General features: G+C 49.8%; 1 protein-coding gene across 2 annotated transcripts in view; it reads left to right on the forward strand.

Annotated features, from left to right (window-relative positions):
• The window catches only part of LOC135513222 (DENN domain-containing protein 1B-like), a 272,795-nt gene that overhangs the window by 96,729 nt on the left and 158,904 nt on the right, over nucleotides 1–17,162 (forward strand). For both annotated transcript variants that reach the window (XM_064936030.1, XM_064936029.1), the window contains exons 6-7: nucleotides 11,629–11,698; nucleotides 16,652–16,732. In XM_064936030.1, coding sequence (XP_064792102.1) covers nucleotides 11,629–11,698; nucleotides 16,652–16,732 — 151 coding nt within the window. The remainder of the gene's footprint in view (nucleotides 1–11,628; nucleotides 11,699–16,651; nucleotides 16,733–17,162) is intronic.

Below are 17,162 nucleotides of genomic sequence, written 5' to 3' on the forward strand. Positions count from 1 at the left end.
AGTCTGAGGGGTAGGGGATACAGTCTGAGGGGTCGGGGATACAGTCTGAGGGTTGTGGTAGGGGAAACAGTCTGAGGGGTCGGGGATACAGTCTGAGGGTCGTGGTAGGGGATACAGTCTGAGGGGTCGGGGATACAGTCTGAGGGTCGTGGTAGGGGATACAGTCTGAGGGTCGTGGTAGGGGATACAGTCTGAGGGGTAGGGGATACAGTCTGAGGGGTAGGGGATACAGTCTGAGGGGTCGGGGATACAGTCTGAGGGTCGTGGTAGGGGATACAGTCTGAGGGTCGTGGTAGGGGATACAGTCTGAGGGGTCGGGGATACAGTCTGTGGGTCGTGGTAGGGGATACAGTCTGAGGGTCGTGGTAGGGGATACAGTCTGAGGGTCGTGGTAGGGGATATAGTCTGAGGGGTAGGGGATACAGTCTGAGGGGTAGGGGATACAGTCTGAGGGGTCGGGGATACAGTCTGTGGGTCGTGGTAGGGGATACAGTCTGAGGGTCGTGGTAGGGGATACAGTCTGAGGGTCGTGGTAGGGGATATAGTCTGAGGGGTCGGGGATACAGTCTGAGGGTCGTGGTAGGGGATACAGTCTGAGGGTCGTGGTAGGGGATACAGTCTGAGGGTCGGGGTAGGGGATACAGTCTGAGGGTCGTGGTAGGGGATACAGTCTGAGGGGTCGGGGATACAGTCTGAGGGGTAGGGGATACAGTCTGAGGGTCGGGGTAGGGGATACAGTCTGAGGGTCGTGGTAGGGGATACAGTCTGAGGGTCGGGGTAGGGGATACAGTCTGAGGGTCGGGGTAGGGGATACAGTCTGAGGGTCGTGGTAGGGGATACAGTCTGAGGGGTCGGGGATACAGTCTGAGGGTCGGGGTAGGGGATACAGTCTGAGGGTCGTGGTAGGGGATACAGTCTGAGGGTCGTGGTAGGGGATACAGTCTGAGGGTCGGGGTAGGGGATACAGTCTGAGGGGTAGGGGATACAGTCTGAGGGGTAGGGGATACAGTCTGAGGGGTCGGGGATACAGTCTGAGGGTCGTGGTAGGGGATACAGTCTGAGGGGTCGGGGTAGGGAATACAGTCTGAGGGTCGTGGTAGGGGATACAGTCTGAGGGGTCGGGGATACAGTCTGAGGGTCAGGGTAAGGGATACAGTCTGAGGGTCGGGGTAGGGGATACAGTCTGAGGGTCGTGGTAGGGGATACAGTCTGAGGGGTCGGGGATACAGTCTGAGGGTCGTGGTAGGGGATACAGTCTGAGGGGTAGGGGATATAGTCTGAGGGTCGTGGTAGGGGATACAGTCTGAGGGGTAGCGGATACAGTCTGAGGGTCGGGGTAGTGGATACAGTCTGAGGGGTAGGGGATATAGTCTGAGGGGTAGGGGATATAGTCTGAGGGTCGTGGTAGGGGATACAGTCTGAGGGGTAGGGGATACAGTCTGAGGGTCGTGGTAGGGGATACAGTCTGAGGGTCGTGGTAGGGGATACAGTCTGAGGGGTCGGGGATACAGTCTGTGGGTCGTGGTAGGGGATACAGTCTGAGGGGTAGGGATACAGTCTGAGGGGTAGGGGATACAGTCTGAGGGGTAGCGGATACAGTCTGAGGGTCGTGGTCGGGGATACAGTCTGGGGGTCGTGGTAGGGGATACAGTCTGAGGGGTAGGGGATACAGTCTGAGGGGTCGGGGATACAGTCTGAGGGTCGTGGTAGGGGATACAGTCTGAGGGGTAGGGGATATAGTCTGAGGGTCGTGGTAGGGGATACAGTCTGAGGGGTAGCGGATACAGTCTGAGGGCCGTGGTAGGGGATACAGTCTGAGGGGTCGGGGATACAGTCTGAGGGGTAGGGGATACAGTCTGAGGGTCGTGGTAGGGGATACAGTCTGAGGGTCGTGGTAGGGGATACAGTCTGAGGGGTCGGGGATACAGTCTGTGGGTCGTGGTAGGGGATACAGTCTGAGGGGTAGGGGATACAGTCTGAGGGGTAGGGAATACAGTCTGAGGGTCGTGGTAGGGGATACAGTCTGAGGGGTAGCGGATACAGTCTGAGGGTCGTGGTCGGGGATACAGTCTGAGGGGTAGGGGATACAGTCTGAGGGGTAGGGGATACAGTCTGAGGGTCGTGGTAGGGGATACAGTCTGAGGGGTAGGGGATATAGTCTGAGGGGTAGGGGATACAGTCTGGGGGTCGTGGTAGGGGATACAGTCTGAGGGGTAGGGGATACAGTCTGAGGGGTAGGGGATACAGTCTGAGGGTCGTGGTAGGGGATACAGTCTGAGGGGTAGGGGATATAGTCTGAGGGGTAGGGGATACAGTCTGGGGGTCGTGGTAGGGGATACAGTCTGAGGGGTAGGGGATACAGTCTGAGGGGTCGTGGTAGGGGATACAGTCTGAGGGGTAGGGGATATAGTCTGAGGGTCGTGGTAGGGGATACAGTCTGAGGGGTAGGGGATACAGTCTGAGGGGTAGGGGATACAGTCTGAGGGTCGTGGTAGGGGATACAGTCTGAGGGTCGTGGTAGGGGATACAGTCTGAGGGGTCGGGGATACAGTCTGTGGGTCGTGGTAGGGGATACAGTCTGAGGGTCGTGGTAGGGGATACAGTCTGAGGGTCGTGGTAGGGGATACAGTCTGAGGGTCGTGGTAGGGGATATAGTCTGAGGGTCGTGGTAGGGGATACAGTCTGAGGGGTAGGGGATACAGTCTGAGGGGTAGGGGATACAGTCTGAGGGTCGTGGTAGGGGATACAGTCTGAGGGGTAGGGGATACAGTCTGAGGGGTAGGGGATACAGTCTGAGGGTCGTGGTAGGGGATACAGTCTGAGGGGTAGGGGATACAGTCTGAGGGGTAGGGGATACAGTCTGAGGGGTAGGGGATACACTCTGAGGGTCGTGGTAGGGGATACAGTCTGAGGGGTAGGGGATACAGTCTGAGGGGTAGGGGATACAGTCTGAGGGGTCGGGGATACAGTCTGAGGGTTGTGGTAGGGGATACAGTCTGAGGGTCGTGGTAGGGGATACAGTCTGAGGGGTCGGGGATACAGTCTGAGGGTCGTGGTAGGGGATACAGTCTGAGGGTCGTGGTAGGGGAAACAGTCTGAGGGGTCGGGGATACAGTCTGAGGGTCGTGGTAGGGGATACAGTCTGAGGGGTCGGGGATACAGTCTGAGGGTCGTGGTAGGGGATACAGTCTGAGGGTCGTGGTAGGGGATACAGTCTGAGGGGTCGGGGATACAGTCTGAGGGGTCGGGGATACAGTCTGAGGGTCGTGGTAGGGGATACAGTCTGAGGGTCGTGGTAGGGGATACAGTCTGAGGGGTAGGGGATACAGTCTGAGGGGTAGGGGATACAGTCTGAGGGGTCGGGGATACAGTCTGAGGGTCGTGGTAGGGGATACAGTCTGAGGGTCGTGGTAGGGGATACAGTCTGAGGGGTCGGGGATACAGTCTGTGGGTCGTGGTAGGGGATACAGTCTGAGGGTCGTGGTAGGGGATACAGTCTGAGGGTCGTGGTAGGGGATATAGTCTGAGGGGTAGGGGATACAGTCTGAGGGGTAGGGGATACAGTCTGAGGGGTCGGGGATACAGTCTGTGGGTCGTGGTAGGGGATACAGTCTGAGGGTCGTGGTAGGGGATACAGTCTGAGGGTCGTGGTAGGGGATATAGTCTGAGGGGTAGGGGATACAGTCTGAGGGGTAGGGGATACAGTCTGAGGGGTAGGGGATACACTCTGAGGGTCGTGGTAGGGGATACAGTCTGAGGGTCGTGGTAGGGGATACAGTCTGAGGGGTAGGGGATACAGTCTGAGGGGTAGGGGATATAGTCTGAGGGGTAGGGGATATAGTCTGAGGGGTCGTGGTAGGGGATACAGTCTGAGGGGTAGCGGATACAGTCTGAGGGTCGTGGTCGGGGATACAGTCTGGGGGTCGTGGTAGGGGATACAGTCTGAGGGGTAGGGGATACAGTCTGAGGGGTCGTGGTAGGGGATACAGTCTGAGGGGTAGGGGATACAGTCTGAGGGGTCGTGGTAGGGGATACAGTCTGAGGGGTAGGGGATACAGTCTGAGTGGTAGGGGATATAGTCTGAGGGTCGTGGTAGGGGTACAGTCTGAGGGTCGTGGTAGGGGATACAGTCTGAGGGTCGTGGTAGGGGATACAGTCTGAGGGGTCGGGGATACAGTCTGTGGGTCGTGGTAGGGGATACAGTCTGAGGGTCGTGGTAGGGGATACAGTCTGAGGGTCGTGGTAGGGGATATAGTCTGAGGGTCGTGGTAGGGGATACAGTCTGAGGGGTAGGGGATACAGTCTGAGGGGTAGGGGATACAGTCTGAGGGTCGTGGTAGGGGATATAGTCTGAGGGGTAGGGGATACAGTCTGAGGGGTAGGGGATACAGTCTGAGGGGTAGGGGATACAGTCTGAGGGGTAGGGGATACACTCTGAGGGTCGTGGTAGGGGATACAGTCTGAGGGGTAGGGGATACAGTCTGAGGGGTAGGGGATACAGTCTGAGGGGTAGGGGATACACTCTGAGGGTCGTGGTAGGGGATACAGTCTGAGGGGTAGGGGATACAGTCTGAGGGTCGTGGTAGGGGATACAGTCTGAGGGGTAGGGGATACAGTCTGAGGGTCGTGGTAGGGGATACAGTCTGAGGGGTAGGGGATACAGTCTGAGGGGTCGGGGATACAGTCTGAGGGTCGTGGTAGGGGATACAGTCTGAGGGGTAGGGGATACAGTCTGAGGGGTAGGGGATACAGTCTGAGGGTCGTGGTAGGGGATACAGTCTGAGGGGTAGGGGATACAGTCTGAGGGGTAGGGGATACAGTCTGAGGGTCGTGGTAGGGGATATAGTCTGAGGGGTAGGGGATACAGTCTGAGGGTCGTGGTAGGGGATATAGTCTGAGGGGTAGGGGATATAGTCTGAGGGGTCGTGGTAGGGGATATAGTCTGAGGGGTAGGGGATACAGTCTGAGGGTCGTGGTAGGGGATATAGTCTGAGGGGTAGGGGATACAGTCTGAGGGGTAGGGGATATAGTCTGAGGGGTAGGGGATACAGTCTGAGGGGTAGGGGATACAGTCTGAGGGTTGTGGTAGGGGAAACAGTCTGAGGGGTAGGGGATACAGTCTGAGGGGTAGGGGATACAGTCTGAGGGGTCGTGGTAGGGGATACAGTCTGAGGGGTAGGGGATATAGTCTGAGGGTCGTGGTAGGGGATACAGTCTGAGGGGTAGGGGATACAGTCTGAGGGGTAGGGGATACAGTCTGAGGGTCGGGGTAGGGGATATAGTTTGAGGGTCGTGGTAGGGGTACAGTCTGAGGGTCGTGGTAGGGGATACAGTCTGAGGGTCGTGGTAGGGGATACAGTCTGAGGGGTCGGGGATACAGTCTGTGGGTCGTGGTAGGGGATACAGTCTGAGGGTCGTGGTAGGGGATACAGTCTGAGGGTCGTGGTAGGGGATATAGTCTGAGGGTCGTGGTAGGGGATACAGTCTGAGGGGTAGGGGATACAGTCTGAGGGGTAGGGGATACAGTCTGAGGGGTAGGGGATACAGTCTGAGGGGTAGGGGATACAGTCTGAGTGTCGTGGTAGGGGATATAGTCTGAGGGGTAGGGGATACAGTCTGAGGGTCGTGGTAGGGGATATAGTCTGAGGGGTAGGGGATACAGTCTGAGGGTCGTGGTAGGGGATATAGTCTGAGGGGTAGGGGATACAGTCTGAGGGTCGTGGTAGGGGATATAGTCTGAGGGGTAGGGGATACAGTCTGAGGGTCGTGGTAGGGGATACAGTCTGAGGGGTAGGGGATACAGTCTGAGGGTCGTGGTAGGGGATATAGTCTGAGGGGTAGGGGATATAGTCTGAGTGTCGTGGTAGGGGATATAGTCTGAGGGGTAGGGGATAGAGTCTGAGGGGTCGTGGTAGCGGATACAGTCTGAGGGGTAGGGGATACAGTCTGAGGGGTAGGGGATACAGTCTGAGGGGTAGGGGATACAGTCTGAGTGTCGTGGTAGGGGATATAGTCTGAGGGGTAGGGGATATAGTCTGAGTGTCGTGGTAGGGGATATAGTCTGAGGGGTAGGGGATACAGTCTGAGGGTCGTGGTAGGGGATATAGTCTGAGGGGTAGGGGATACAGTCTGAGGGTCGTGGTAGGGGATATAGTCTGAGTGTCGTGGTAGGGGATATAGTCTGAGGTGTAGGGGATACAGTCTGAGGGGTAGGGGATATAGTCTGAGGGGTAGGGGATACAGTCTGAGGGTCGTGGTAGGGGATATAGTCTGAGGTGTAGGGGATATAGTCTGAGGGTCGTGGTAGGGGATATAGTCTGAGGGGTAGGGGATACAGTCTGAGGGTCGTGGTAGGGGATATAGTCTGAGGGGTAGGGGATACAGTCTGAGGGGTAGGGGATACAGTCTGAGGGGTCGTGGTAGGGGATATAGTCTGAGGGGTAGGGGATACAGTCTGAGGGGTAGGGGATACAGTCTGAGGGGTAGGGGATACAGTCTGAGGGGTAGGGGATACAGTCTGAGGGTCGTGGTAGGGGATACAGTCTGAGGGGTAGGGGATACAGTCTGAGGGGTAGGGGATACAGTCTGAGGGGTAGGGGATACAGTCTGAGGGTCGTGGTAGGGGATACAGTCTGAGGGGTAGGGGATACAGTCTGAGGGGTAGGGGATACAGTCTGAGGGGTAGGGGATACAGTCTGAGGGGTAGGGGATACAGTCTGAGGGGTAGGGGATACAGTCTGAGGGGTAGGGGATATAGTCTGAGGGGTCGTGGTAGGGGATACAGGTCAGAGATGAACTGGTTTACTTTGTGAGTATACAGTACTTTGAAGGGACATGTGTGCTTTAAAACATCTGGAGAGAGAACCAAGCCCCCACACACAGTGATGGGTGTCTTTCTATCTGGGACTTAGGAAACACAAACAGGTCTAAGCTGCTAACTGCGGAGATGAGCAGTGCTTACTGACATAGTTTAATTTAAGACAGAAGAGACGCATACCACAGAAAAACGTCAGCCTAATTTTGTTAAGGCGAGATGTAGTCCGGTGTCCCTATCTGGGTATCACGATGAGTTGCGGTTCGCTGCTCTCTGCTACACCAATCATTTCTTTGTCTCTAAAACAAAAGATTACAGCCTGGTCATTAAAGGAGTGAGATGGTTGAGAGGGTTGTGAAGCCTGACGAAGGAGAGGCTGACAGGACAGATGAGGAGAGAGAGAGGACTATTTAAATAAACCCTGACGTGTGATATGGAAGGGATTAGTGTCCAGGAGCCGAGCTTCTTAAACAAAGGGCAAGAGGAGACTGATAATGACGATTTCAGTGACCTGCTCCAATTGGTTATTTTTTTTGCATTTTTTTGATGGTATTTATTAACTTCAACACACCAACATCTCATAGAAATATCCACTGCTACTTTGGCAACGTGGTATATTTCTCTCTTTAGGTTTCTGTTTTTAAATGTCCAGTCAGCGTGTTAATTTTGCAGATAACACAGGCATGTTAGGTTTTGGGTTTCGACAGTGTGTGACCTGATTACGGTGAGATCTTCATGCGGACATCAAAACATTGGCATGTGAAGAAGCTGAATGATCCAGGTTAATGGTCACTGAGGTCCCCCGATTGGCTGTGCTTGCCCGGGAACCGCCACGTCATTGGCCCATTGCGGATTTAGCAATATTAAAATTTGCATTAGGTTGACTTTGTTTTCTTGTTGTGTGTTAATTCCAGTCTGCAGAGCAGCCAGTGACCCATGCCCTGAGAACTACCCAGCATCCCCTTGTCTCTACAGGACTTCCATGGCTCATAAAAGTCCCTCAGCCAAGCCCTACACACACACACACACACACACACACACACACACACACACACACACACACACACACACACACTTTTTTTTTACTGAGGATTACAAATCAAACACTCTATTGTGATCCCCTTAAAATCCCTTTGTATTAGCCTACTACATTAGTCAGCTTAGAGACAGTATTTTAAAGAAAGTTTCATTGTAATTCATTTAAGTTTAAATTTGACCGTATTCATTCATTCATTTGTTCTTAATTTCATCCTTCATTCAGTTCATGAACATTAATGAAGCATCTACTTATTTGTTGAAGTGCAGATTGATGATGTTTTCCACTGTCATTATGCCTGACGTTTTCTAAAATACATGTTAACAACCAAAGCTGAATGAAATTGTCATAACTCACTTCGATACCCCACCACATTTTTTAATTATTTGATTGCATAACATTATAAATTAACTGAGCTCTCTTTTCTGAGCAACCTTCAAGCCAAAACAAAATGCTGGCCACATTCCACCTCAAAAGCAAGTCAAATATCTCCGCCAAGAACGTGTCAATCTTATCAAGAGAGACATGTTGCAGATGCTGTTGGCTTCTGGTGGGGGTATTTTGCCATTAGCGATAACACAAACACTACAGTATAAATTATTTTTAGTTTGTTCATTTTATTTATTAATTTGACATTAATTAGGTAAGGAAAAACCATAAGGAATGTCTATTTGAAAATGTGTAAATAGGTGGTGTGGTCGTGCTTCTCTCCCCTCTGCGTCTGCGTGTTGGCTTGAGCCTGGGCTGTGCATCTGGGATCAGTATGCTTGTAAAACCATGGCATCCCTCCTCCTCCTCCTTCTCCTCCTACCACAGCTCTCACTGGCCCAGTCATGTTGGGCTGAAGAACTAAAGCCCGTCTCTACCTTCCTTCCTCACTTCCTTTAAACTAAAGCCTGTCTCTACCTTCCTTCCTCACTTCCTTTAAACTAAAGCCTGTCTCTACCTTCCTTCCTCACTTCCTTTAAACTAAAGACTTGTCTCTACCTTCCTGCCTCACTTCCTTTAAACTAAAGCCTGTCTCTACCTTCCTTCCTCACTTCCTTTAAACTAAAGCCTGTCTCTACCTTCCTTCCTCACTTCCTTTAAACTAAAGCCTGTCTCTCCCTTCCTTCCTCACTTCCTTTAAACTAAAGCCTGTCTCTACCTTCCTTCCTCACTTCCTTTAAACTAAAGCCTGTCTCTACCTTCCATCCTCACTTCCTTTAAACTAAAGCCTATCTCTACCTTCCTTCCTCACTTCCTTTAAACTAAAGCCTATCTCTACCTTCCTTCCTCACTTCCTTTAAACTAAAGCCTGTCTCTACCTTCCTTCCTCACTTCCTTTAAACTAAAGCCTGTCTCTACCTTCCTGCCTCACTTCCTTTAAACTAAAGCCTGTCTCTACCTTCCTTCCTCACTTCCTTTAAACTAAAGCCTGTCTCTACCTACCTTCCTCACTTCCTTTAAACTAAAGCCTGTCTCTACCTTCCTTCCTCACTTCCTTTAAACTAAAGCCTGTCTCTACCTTCCTTCCTCACTTCCTTTAAACTAAAGACTTGTCTCTACCTTCCTGCCTCACTTCCTTTAAACTAAAGCCTGTCTCTACCTTCCTTCCTCACTTCCTTTAAACTAAAGCCTGTCTCTACCTTCCTTCCTCACTTCCTTTAAACTAAAGCCTGTCTCTACCTTCCTTCCTCACTTCCTTTAAACTAAAGCCCGTCTCTACCTTCCTTCCTCACTTCCTTTAAACTAAAGCCTGTCTCTACCTTCCTTCCTCACTTCCTTTAAACTAAAGCCTGTCTCTACCTTCCTTCCTCACTTCCTTTAAACTAAAGACTTGTCTCTACCTTCCTGCCTCACTTCCTTTAAACTAAAGCCTGTCTCTACCTTCCTTCCTCACTTCCTTTAAACTAAAGCCTGTCTCTACCTTCCTTCCTCACTTCCTTTAAACTAAAGCCTGTCTCTCCCTTCCTTCCTCACTTCCTTTAAACTAAAGCCTGTCTCTACCTTCCTTCCTCACTTCCTTTAAACTAAAGCCTGTCTCTACCTACCTTCCTCACTTCCTTTAAACTAAAGCCTGTCTCTACCTTCCTGCCTCACTTCCTTTAAACTAAAGCCTGTCTCTACCTTCCTGCCTCACTTCCTTTAAACTAAAGCATGTCTCTACCTTCCTGCCTCACTTCCTTTAAACTAAAGCCTCTCTCTACCTTCCTGCCTCACTTCCTTTAAACTAAAGCCTGTCTCTACCTTCCTGCCTCACTTCCTTTAAACTAAAGCCTGTCTCTACCTACCTTCCTCACTTCCTTTAAACTAAAGCCTGTCTCTACCTTCCTTCCTCACTTCCTTTAAACTAAAGCCTGTCTCTACCTTCCTTCCTCACTTCCTTTAAACTAAAGCCTGTCTCTACCTTCCTTCCTCACTTCCTTTAAACTAAAGACTTGTCTCTACCTTCCTGCCTCACTTCCTTTAAACTAAAGCCTGTCTCTACCTTCCTTCCTCACTTCATTTAAACTAAAGCCTGTCTCTACCTTCCTTCCTCACTTCCTTTAAACTAAAGCCTGTCTCTCCCTTCCTTCCTCACTTCCTTTAAACTAAAGCCTGTCTCTACCTTCCTTCCTCACTTCCTTTAAACTAAAGCCTGTCTCTACCTACCTTCCTCACTTCCTTTAAACTAAAGCCTGTCTCTACCTTCCTGCCTCACTTCCTTTAAACTAAAGCCTGTCTCTACCTTCCTGCCTCACTTCCTTTAAACTAAAGCATGTCTCTACCTTCCTGCCTCACTTCCTTTAAACTAAAGCCTCTCTCTACCTTCCTGCCTCACTTCCTTTAAACTAAAGCCTGTCTCTACCTTCCTGCCTCACTTCCTTTAAACTAAAGCCTGTCTCTACCTACCTTCCTCACTTCCTTTAAACTAAAGCCTGTCTCTACCTTCCTTCCTCACTTCCTTTAAACTAAAGCCTGTCTCTACCTTCCTTCCTCACTTCCTTTAAACTAAAGACTTGTCTCTACCTCCTCTGCCCACCGCCTTCAAACAGCAGACACAACAGGAATGTGTAAAATGCAAAGCCCCCAGAATAAGAAGAATGCGTTGATTAAATGTACTGTATACTATTTTACCCACAGCAGTAGGACTATACACTGGCTGTGTCCATAGCTCACTGGTTGTGTCCATAGCTCACTGGCTGTGTCCATAGCTCACTGGTTGTGTCCATAGCTCACTGGCTGTGTCCATAGCTCACTGGCTGTGTCCATAGCTCACTGGCTGTGTCCATAGCTCACTGGCTGTGTCCATAGCTCACTGGTTGTGTCCATAGCTCACTGGTTGTGTCCATAGCTCACTGGTTGTGTCCATAGCTCCCTGGCTGTGTCCATAGCTCACTGGTTGTGTCCATAGCTCACTGGCTGTGTCCATAGCTCACTGGCTGTGTCCATAGCTCACTGGTTGTGTCCATAGCTCCCTGGTTGTGTCCATAGCTCCCTGGCTGTGTCCCATAGCTCCCTGGCTGTGTCCCATAGCTCCCTGGCTGTGTCCCATAGCTCCCTGGCTGTGTCCCATAGCTCCCTGGCTGTGTCCATAGCTCACTGGCTGTGTCCATAGCTCCCTGGCTGTGTCCATAGCTCACTGGCTGTGTCCATAGCTCCCTGGCTGTGTCCATAGCTCACTGGCTGTGTCCATAGCTCACTTCTGTTTTGTGTTTTTGTTCATTATTTAGAATTTGGGCTTGATTGTAAACATGTGTATTTAGTTTCTCTCGGTCTCTCAGTTGTTTGCCATGTGTTTCTCTCCGTCTCTCAGTTATCTGCCCTGGTTTGAGATCTATTACAAGCTCCTGAACACGCTAGCAGATTACCTAACCACAAACCAGGTAAGATCTCTGTACACTGCTTCTTTAAAACATGTGGTATATATGAGAGAGAGAATGATGAGTGTGTACTATGTTCTTATAGCAGCTATTATAACAATGGTCATTAAGACCCAGGGAGAGGAATAGGGGGAAGGAGAGAGCCTTGAGGAGGAAGAGGGGAGAAGGAGAGAGCCTTGAGGAGGAGGGAGGAATACGGGGAAGGAGAGAGCCTTGAGGAGGAGGGAGGAATACGGGGAAGGAGAGAGCCTTGAGGAGGCAGGAATAAGGGGAAGGAGAGAGCCTTGAGGAAGAGGGGAGAAGGAGAGAGCATTGAGGAGGAGGGAGGAAGAGGGGAGAAGGAGAGAGCATTGAGGAGGAGGGAGGAATACGGGGAAGGAGAGAGCCTTGAGGAGGCAGGAATACGGGGAAGGAGAGAGCCTTGAGGAAGAGGGGAGAAGGAGAGAGCATTGAGGAGGAGGGAGGAAGAGGGGAGAAGGAGAGAGCATTGAGGAGGAGGGAGGAAGAGGGGAGAAGGAGAGAGCATTGAGGAGGAGGGAGGAAGAGGGGAGAAGGAGAGAGCATTGAAGAGGAGGGAGGAAGAGGGGAGAAGGAGAGAGCATTGAGGAGGAGGGAGGAAGAGGGGAGAAGGAGAGAGCATTGAGGAGGAGGGAGGAAGAGGGGACAAAGAGAGCATTGAGGAGGAGGGAGGAAGAGGGGAGAAGGAGAGAGCCTTGAGGAGGAGGGAGGAAGAGGGGAGAAGGAGAGAGCATTGAGGAGGAGGGAGGAAGAGGGGAGAAGGAGAGAGCATTGAGGAGGAGGGAGGAAGAGGGGAGAAGGAGAGAGCATTGAGGAGGAGGGAGGAAGAGGGGAGAAGGAGAGAGCATTGAGGAGGAGGGAGGAAGAGGGGAGAAGGAGAGAGCATTGAGGAGGAGGGAGGAAGAGGGGACAAAGAGAGCATTGAGGAGGAGGGAGGAAGAGGGGAGAAGGAGAGAGCCTTGAGGAGGAGGGAGGAAGAGGGGACAAGGAGAGAGCCTTGAGGAGGAGGGAGGAAGAGGGGAGAAGGAGAGAGCATTGAGGAGGGAGGGAGGAAGAGGGGAGAAGGAGAGAGCATTGAGGAGGAGGGAGAAGGAGGGGACAAGGAGAGAGCCTTGAGGAGGAGGGAGGAATAGGGGAGAAGGAGAGAGCATTGAGGTGGAGGGAGGAAGAGGGGAGAAGGAGAGAGCCTTGAGGAGGAGGGAGGAATAGGGGAGAAGGAGAGAGCATTGAGGAGGGTTGGAGGAAGAGGGGAGAAGGAGAGAGCCTTGAGGAGGAGGGAGGAATAGGGGAGAAGGAGAGAGCATTGAGGAGGGGGGAGGAATAGGGGAGAAGGATAGAGCATTGAGGTGGAGGGAGGAAGAGGGGAGAAGGAGAGAGCCTTGAGGAATAGGGGGAAGGAGAGAGCATTGAGGAGGAGGGAGGAAGAGGGGAGAAGGAGAGAGCATTGAGGAGGAGAGAGGAAGAGGGGAGAAGGAGAGAGCATTGAGGAGGGAGGGAGGAAGAGGGGAGAAGGAGAGAGCCTTGAGGAGGAGGGAGGAATAGGGAGAAGGAGAGAGCATTGAGGAAGAGGGGAGAAGGAGAGAGCATTGAGGAGGAGGGAGGAAGGATTGTTTGTGAGCTGGAACTAAGGAGTGCCATCGTATCTCCTTCCTCAATACTGCTGAGGGAGGCATGAAGGAGACCGAGCCTCCCTAATACACACACACACAGGGTCAGAGGGCACAGGAAACGGACCATGTCATGCAACATTTCAACCAATCGGGAGTGCTGACCTTCATTAGCTAACCGTCATTATCCTGACCTCCTGCTTCTCTAATATTTGATTGTTTATTATATTTATTATTTAGTTATTGTATATTATATATAATTTACTCCTCAATGCTCTCTCCTAGTTTATATGTCATTCAACAGAACAATTTCTGCGTTCTTTGAATGGTCCTCCTGAAATCTCTGGTCACTTGAGTGAATCTGAACTACATTAGTGTAAATACATTTATGGATGAATGTGTTTGACATGTAATTTCCAGTCAAAACAAAAGGAGAGCACAAGTATAAAGGCTATTTTCTGTAAAATAATAACTCCTTTGTTTGTGTGAACATTTCTGTGTTCATCTTTATTTCTGCTCTGAAGCGGAGAGATCGAGAGCGAGCGAGAAAGAGAGCGCGAGACAGAAGAGGGATTCAGAAAGAGCAGATAGATGAGGTCTGCGTGTGTGTGTGTGTGTGTGTGTTGGGGATGTGAAGTGTCGGTGTGCATGGTTTGGTTTATATTTACCCTGCCGTAGCAAGGCGATGGAGGGACGTTGACAGATGAGGGTTTAGGACCAGGGGTAAATGAAGTGTTTTCTCAGGCTCTCAGCTCTGTTACTGACCATGCGTGTGAGGATTCGGCATCTCATGACAGGAGGCTGTTCAATCGTACACTCTCTCTCACTGTCTCTCTCTCTCTCTCTCACACACACACACACACACACACACACACACACACACACACACACACACACACACACACACACACACACACACACACACACTGTTAAAGCTCCACCATTGAAAGCTGCCAATCAGAGAGACAAAAATGGTCTTGAAACAAATATGTTTTTCACATACAAAAACCTGTGTCTTAGTCACTCTGTCTTAGTCACTCTGTCTTAGTCACTCTGTCTTAGTCACACTGTCTTAGTAACTCTGTCTTAGTAACTCTGTCTTAGGCACTCTGTCTTAGGCACTCTGTCTTAGTCACTCTGTCTTAGTCACTCTGTCTTAGTCACTATGTCTTAGGCACTATGCAACTATGTCTTAGTCACTATGTCTTAGTCACTATGTCTTAGTCACTATGTCTTAGTCACTCTGTCTTAGTCACTCTGTCTTAGTCACTCTGTCTTAGTCACTATGTCTTAGTCACTATGTCTTAGTCACTATGCGACAATGTCTTAGTCACTCTGTCTTAGTCACTCTGTCTTAGTCACTCTGTCTTAGTCACTCTGTCTTAGTCACTCTGTCTTAGTCACTCTGTCTTAGTCACTATGCAACTATGTCTTAGTCACTCTGTCTTAGTCACTCTGTCTTAGTCACTCTGTCTTAGTCACTCTGTCTTAGTCACTCTGTCTTAGTCACTATGTCTTAGTCACTATGTCTTAGTCACTATGTCTTAGTCACTATGTCTTAGTCAATAAGACTAAGTTGCATAGTTACTGTCTTAGTAACTATGCAATTATGTCTTAGTAACTATGCAACTTAGTCTTAGTGACTAATATGTCTTAGTAACTAGACACCTGAACCCCCACCTCTTCAAGGAATACCTAGGATAGGATAAGTAATCCTTCTCACCCCCCCCCCTTAAATGATTTAGATGCACTATTGTAAAGTGGCTGTTCCACTGGATGTCAGAAGGTGAATTCACCAATTTGTAAGTCGCTCTGGATAAGAGCGTCTGCTAACTGACGTAAATGTAAATGTAACTTAGTCTTAGTAACTGTCTTAGTAACTATGTCTTAGTAACTGCTTAGTAACTATGCAATTATGTCTTAGTTACTATGTCTTAGTAACTATGCATTTGTCTTAGAAACAATGTCTTAGTAACCATGTTTTAGTAACTATGCAATTATGTCTTAGTAACTATGCAATTACGTCTACGTAACTGTCTTCGTAACAATGTCTTCGTAATTATGCACATATGTCTTAGTAACTATGCAAATATGTCTTAGTAACTATGTCTTAGTAACTATGCATTTGTCTTAGTAACCATGTCTTAGTAACTGTGCAATTATGTCTTTGTAACGATGTCTTAGTTACTAAGGCATATTTGCATAATTACTGTCTTAGTAACTATGCAATGATATCTTAGTAACTCTTATTAACTATGACTTAGTAGTAACCATGTCTTAGTAACCATGTCTATGCAAGTATGTGTTAGTAACTATGTCTGAGTAACTATGCAAGTATGTATTAGTAACTGCCTTAGTAACTATGTCTTAGTAACTATGCAATAATGTCTTAGTAACTGTCTTATTAACTATGTCTTAGTAACTGTCTTAGTAACTGTCTTAGTAACTATGCAATTATGTCTTAGTAACTCTTATTAACTATGACTTAGTAACCATGTCTTAGGTTACTAAGACATAATTGCATAGTTACTAAGATATAGTTAATAACACAGTTACTAAGACCTAGTTAATAACAGTTACTAAGACATAGCTAATCACACAGTTACTAAGACATAGCTAATAACACAGTTACTAAGACATAGTTACTAAGACATAGTTGCTAGGACATAGTTGCTAAGACATAGTAACTATGCAAGTATGTATTAGTAACTAAGACAGTTACTAAGACATAGTTACTAAGACATAATTGCGTAGTTTCTAAGACAGTTACTAAGACATAATTGCGTAGTTTCTAAGACATAATTGCGTAGTTACTAAGACAGTTACTAAGACATAATTGCGTAGTTACTAAGACAATTGCATAGTTATTAAGACCGTTACTAAGACATAATTGCGTAGTTACTAGACGGTTACGAAGACATAATTGCGTAGTTACTAAGACATCATTGGGTAGTTACTGTTTTAGTAACTACAGTGCCTTAAAGTATTGGGTGGTGGACCATTCTTGATGCACACGGGAAACGGTTGAGTGTGAAAAACCCAGTAGAGTTGCAGTTCTTGAAACACTACCATACCCTGTTCAAAAGGCCCTTAAATTTTTTGTCTTGCTCTTTCTCCCTCTGAATGGAACACATACATAAGCCTTGCTTCAAGCTTTTAAAATTATTATTTAACATGTCTCCTCCCCTTCATCTACACTGATTTAAAGTGGATTTAACAGTTGACGTCAATAAGGGATCATAGCTTTCACCTGGATTCACCTGGTGTTTTGTATATATATCAGACACACAATGTTCCATTTGGATGATTGTTATTGTGGTGTGTGTTTCAGGAGAATGAGCTGAATGACATGCTGAACTCTCTGTACAGTCTGCCGGTGCCAAAGCCTTTCACCCCCGTCAACCTGAGTGTGGTAGGTACAGTAGGACTCCTGGAGAGAAGACTGGGAACGGAGGGGGTCGGGAGGGGGGGGTCGGGAGATGGGGAACGGAGGGGGACGGGAGAGGGGGAACGGAGTGGGGACGGGAGGAACGGAGGGGGACGGGAGAGGGGGAACGGAGGGGGACGGGAGAGGGGAACGGAGGGAGGGAGGGACGGGAGAGGGGGAACGGAGGGGGGACGGGAGAGGGGGAACGGAGGGGGACGGGAGAGGGGGGAACGGAGGGGGGGACGGGAGAGGGGGAACGGAGGGAGGGAGGGACGGGAGAGGGGGAACGGAGGGGGGACGGGGGAGGGAGGGGGACGGGAGAGGGGGAACGGAGGGCGGACGGGAGAGGGGGAACGGAGGGGGGGGGGACGGGAGAGGGGGAACGGAGGGGGACGGGAGAGGGGGAACGGAGGGG

The sequence above is a fragment of the Oncorhynchus masou genome, chromosome 24 (genome assembly GCF_036934945.1).
Source record: "Oncorhynchus masou masou isolate Uvic2021 chromosome 24, UVic_Omas_1.1, whole genome shotgun sequence".
In the NCBI taxonomy this organism is placed as follows: Eukaryota; Metazoa; Chordata; class Actinopteri; order Salmoniformes; family Salmonidae; genus Oncorhynchus; species Oncorhynchus masou.